The sequence below is a fragment of the Amphimedon queenslandica genome, unplaced genomic scaffold (genome assembly GCF_000090795.2).
Source record: "Amphimedon queenslandica unplaced genomic scaffold, v1.1 AMPQUscaffold_12578, whole genome shotgun sequence".
In the NCBI taxonomy this organism is placed as follows: Eukaryota; Metazoa; Porifera; class Demospongiae; order Haplosclerida; family Niphatidae; genus Amphimedon; species Amphimedon queenslandica.
In genome coordinates, this window is record NW_003547185.1 from 12,153 (window position 1) to 17,568 (window position 5,416).

At 34.7% G+C, this 5,416-nt stretch overlaps 1 protein-coding gene across 1 annotated transcript; it reads left to right on the forward strand.

The window, feature by feature from the left end:
* Positions 1-714: 714 nt before the first annotated feature.
* On the forward strand, positions 715-2,889 carry LOC105314747 (tripartite motif-containing protein 2-like). Its single transcript, XM_011409099.1, has 3 exons — positions 715-1,123; positions 1,293-2,555; positions 2,627-2,889. Exons 1-3 carry the CDS (start codon positions 715-717, stop codon positions 2,887-2,889), a joined length of 1,935 nt encoding a protein of 644 aa, XP_011407401.1.
* The last annotated feature ends 2,527 nt before the right edge of the window (positions 2,890-5,416 follow it).

Consider the following 5,416-nt stretch of genomic DNA (forward strand, 5'->3'; position numbering starts at 1 on the left):
ATTGATTGTAGTAGTCTAGATAGACGTTACATATGATAGCCATTGTATACACACTAATATTCTTTGCATGAGGAGAATAAGTGTTCTTGTAGACAAAAAGAAATGCTAATGCAGTGGTGGTGGCCATTATTAGAATAATTGTAATTAGGATACAGGTACAGAAAATGTACCTACATGTAGCTGAACTACTATTAATGAAAAAGTCAAACAAATATATAATTATGATAATAATTGTTGTGTTTTCCTCATGCACCCACATAAGCTGTCACAGCAATGAAATGTGATGGTACATACATGCAGAATTTTTTGAGACATCATGGCATTATATTGATCTTTATTTAATTCACATGTACATATAGATCTAGATCTAATTCTTAATCATAACTTCAGTTTAAATTGTACATAATTATTGCTTAGCTCTAGTAGAAATAATTCTGCAAAATATTACGCCTCTAGTCTCTACACATAAGCACTTCCATATGCACATTACATTAAGCTGTACATAGCTGTAAAAAATGAAAAAGGAGAGGCTGTAGTATAGATCTAATGTGATAATAAGTATAATGTTACTTGTGGGCAGATCAAGTTTCAGTAACAGCTCTCTTTAAAGCTTTTGTCTCCCTACACCTATTCTCTTGCTTTTTGACTAAGAACACTTTTTAAAGTAACATACTTCAGTCAGTGGTATTGTGATGATTTATTTCTTCATAGGAAATGGCAGAAAACACAAGTCCAGCTATCACTATGACTTGTGAGGTTTGTTCAGAGTATTACACTGATCCCCTCATGCTTCCCTGTCTTCACTCATTCTGTAAGAAGTGTCTAATAAAAGCTAAAGACAAGCAAGGTAGTGCTGATACCTCATTAAAGTGTCCAACAAGTGACACTAGCGTTAATTTACCTGATGGTAAAATTGAAGGCCTCACTCAAAACCTTTGGCTAGCTCAGCAAGTTAAGGAAGCATCCATTAAAGATAAAATGAGCAAGAAAGAAAGCACATTATGTGAACAATGCAGTGACGATATTGCTGTCACTTTTTGCTATGAGTGTTGGCTGTTTCTATGCAATTTCTGCAAGACAGCACATAAAAGAATAAAACTGAAGCACAAGTCAACACAAACTGGTTAACATGGGAAAGGAGAGTGTCATTGAAGAATTGCCTGTCACAGCACAGCAGCCAGTCTATTGCCCACGACACTCAAGAGAAGAACTGCTGTATTATTGCAAAGATTGAAAAAAATTAGTTTGTCGTAATTGCCTCCCTATTAAGCATAAAAATCATAATTGCGTAGAGTGCATTTATGAAGGAGAAACAGCACGTAAAGCATTAAAGGAAAGTGTTGCTAGTTGTGATGGAGTCATTCCTCCAGTCACTGAAGCTATTGCTAATGGAGAGAAGATGCTAGAGCAGATAGCAACACATAAAGAAGAAGCAAGGCAGGAAATCAAGGAAACGTTTGAAGAGCTTAAAGCTGTTTTAGATAAGAGATGCAATGATCTACTAATGGAGACAGAAAAGATTGCTAGCGCTAAGAGGAATTCTGTCGAAAAGCAGTTGGACGGGTTTCGTAAACTGGTAAAACAGGTTTCTCATGGTCGTCATCTTGCATCATCAGTGAGTGAGCGTACTGATCCAGGTGAAGTTCTCAGTGTTAAGAAGCTAATCACCAATCAACTAGAGGAATGCATTGAAAAGTATAAAAAACTACCTCTAGAAATAAAAGAAAATGAAGCAATTGTAACATGTTTAGACATATCTCCTTTAAGTAAAGAAATCAGTAAGTTTGGAAGTTTTTTTGAGTTTGAGCAGCTTGAGCCATCACTATATTCTATTGACAATGGGTTAGCTATTCCATTGGCAACATTAAGGAAAGAAAGGAAATTCAAAGTGTCTCTACCAGCAGGCATTGATAAAGCAGCAAGCTATTTGAAGGATTCCTTTATCAAAAGTGATGGAAGTAAAGAGGAGGAAAGAGTTGATATAGTTAATGATAACAACACAGCCATTGTATCATGCACACCTCAAAGTATTGGTGGATATGAACTATCAGTGACTATAAGAGGTCAGCATATTAAAGGTAGTCCTTATCAACTGTCAGTAAAAGCATCAAGAGACTATACCACACTAACTAACCAGAGATCCTTTACTGTGGAGAATTATACTACTGGTGTTGCTGTTCATACTAATGGTGAAGTATTTGCTAGTAGTACTGATGGGTTTGTTCAGGTATTTAGTGCGGATAGTACTGCAGTAAGAAGGATTGGATCTAAAGGTAATGGTAACGGACAGCTTAGATGTCCTTGGGGTTTATTGCTGTTAGGAGACAGGCTCTATGTGTTTGATGTTAATCTCCATCGTGTGCAGTATTTCTCAGCTACTACTGGTCAGTATATTGGTCAGTTTGGTAGTGAAGGTAATGGAAATGGACAATTCTCTTATCCTCGTGGTATGTCTACTGATGGTAAAGGTAATATATTAGTAGCTGATGATGGCAACAAAAGAGTACAAGTGTTCAAAGAAGATGGTACATTTCTACAAGTCATACAATGTGATGGTGATTCATTTTATGTAGCAATCAATAATGAAGGAAAATACATATTGCTATTTTTCAAAATCATGTTCAAGTCTTCTCTCCTGATGGTAAAACTCATCTTCATACCTACAATAATCCTTATAGTGGCTCTGGTTATCTTCAAGGTATTGCTATTGATGATGATGGACATATCTTAGTATTGACTTACAAGGGTAATAGCCAGTCTTGTGTTTATGCAGAGAGTCCTGATGGGAAATTAGTCTCAGGATTAAATAATCCATATGGTATAGCACTGGATAAGGATGGATGTATTTACGCTGCTAACAAGAATCGTATAGTGAAAATATTCAAGTAGTTATTCAATAATAAAAATACCTCTCCTTTCCCTTCTCTCTCTTGAACACACTATCTATCTCTCTCTTTGTCAACAAACTGACTATGATAGTTATAATAGTTATTATTTTTATAAAATATAAAAGTAGAAAATGTCATTACTATTATTATACTAGTATATATGCCAATAACTCCATAATATATGATATATAATTATGTTTTATACATCATAGTTGGATCACTAGGTGAATCAGTACCTGATAATAACTGGGTCTACTCTCTCTTTCATTTCTATTTGAAGATTTTGAACTAATCACGTAAATATGCAACTGTTAATGGCTGACGTCTTGACACAATATTAACCAGTGTTGCTGGTACTCCTCCCATATCAACCTATTCAATGTACGTCATGTTTGACTCCACCCACATCCACACCCACCTGTACAAGATACGCAACTTGTGTGAGTAGTTTTTCTTTATAGCGATAAGGTTCGATGACCCACCCACTAGTCATGACCTAGTAAAACTTTGTATATTCTAGTAATCTCGTTACATCTCTCTAACCTTTCCTCTTGTACAGTTTTACATCATAATAATACAAGTTCCTGATCACAGATGATTGTATAATCTAAACCAAATTAATACAAATACATTAATTATTATAGTACAGTATTATACCTGTGCAAACAGTTCTTCATTGAAGAGCACATTTTGAGCTGATTTAAGTATCTGCTCCCATGGAGTTAACATCAACTGTTGCTTATGAAGCTCAATGAAACAAGACGGCAACAAAGAATTAAGAGAAATAACCTCTGGAACAAAAACCACATGAACATGTACACATAGATGACATGTACAATCATGTGATAGTCATGTGACATACCATTACCTTTAATAAGTCTGTCTGCTAGGAATATAACTTCTTCACTCCTTCCTCTTAGTTCTTGAGGTACCACTACTGACAGTATATCATTAGTCCCTTCAATTTCTTTATGAACCTTAACTTGAACTGACTAAGCATACAGTGAACCAGCTGAAATAAATAATGATAGTAATGATTCATCAAAAATGACTAGGAGTGAATTCTTCATTTTTATAATTTTTTCTGATGCATATACATGTTCTTTTGTTGTGTAGCAAGTTTGAACTGATTCCAATAAAAATTAGATTTTTTATTAATTTTTAACGTTACTCAGTCAAAAATTGGGCCAGATTATACCACAGGGTTGTTGGAGAATTATTGCTGAAATTGAAAAACTGAGAATTCTCCAGTTTTATAACTTTTCTTGATGCATATACATGTTCTTATGTTGTGTATAAATTGTGAGCTGATTTTGATGAAATTTGGATGTTTTACAAATTTTTAAAGTTGCTCCAAAATCAAGCAAAAATCCTTGCACTATAGTAGTGTCACAAGCCAATTTTTAGTAAAAATGAAAAAATGAGAATTCTCAACTTTTATAATTTTCCTGATGCATATACACGTTCTCATGTTGTGTAGCAAGTTTGAACTCATTCCAAACAAAATAATTTTTTACAAATTTTAAAGTTGCTTAAAAATTAAATTTTAAGTTACAATACATTGCACAGCAGCACATGTACAAGAAATGAGTAGTAGGGGAAAAAACAATCATTTTATATTAATAATTGTTGAAAATGTAAGAATTTGTTAGTTTAAAATATGCAAAATGAAAATAATCTACATGTACTATTTTAGGGCACTATACGAGCACCAAAAAGGAGTGTGTCCAAAATTTCGGTGTAATAGCTCATAGTACTAGCATAGGTACTATGACTAGCTCCAGGCGTATACCCCCTCATCATTTCCTTCCCAGCTACTATAGTAGAGCCACACTGACTTTGTCAACTTTGAATTGAAATAACTTTCTTATTTAATATATAGTTACAGACAGCGGCTTTTTTCCATGATACTTTTCATGAGAAAGCGGGTGTTTTAATATATGATACAACTAGAGCGCAGGTGTAGAAAAGGAGAAGAGAAATCAAAGCACTTGGGCACTTAGAAAGCACTCAGTACTCGACGCCATTACTGCCGCCCACGTGTGGTAACAGCGTAGGCGTATATAACAAAATGGCGACCACCTGTGCACCACATGGTCCATCAAGAATGAGAGGTTTTAGCAGGAAAGAAGGCATGGGACGAGATATAACTAAAAGGACATGAAAAGATGAGTGAGGCTAACCTTCTTAACTATTTTTAGCCATATACACTCGTGAAAATTAAGAGAAGAACGATATAAACTAACAATTAGCCATAACGAACCATATCTTTTAGTTTACTTTGTTTAAGCCTAGGATTTGTATATGTACCATGAAAAGAACAATAGTTTTATACCGTGGAACTGTATTATTACACGTAAACATGAGGAAAAACAACAACAGATCACAAGAGTGATGTGCTGACTTAATCAACATTCAGATATCACATGGGAGACTTCTGCTGAAGAAGAATGACTGACATTGTTTAAGGGACCACTTTGTACACCTGAAATTCTTGCTAATGTTAGTAGTGAGTCCAGTGATGAGTC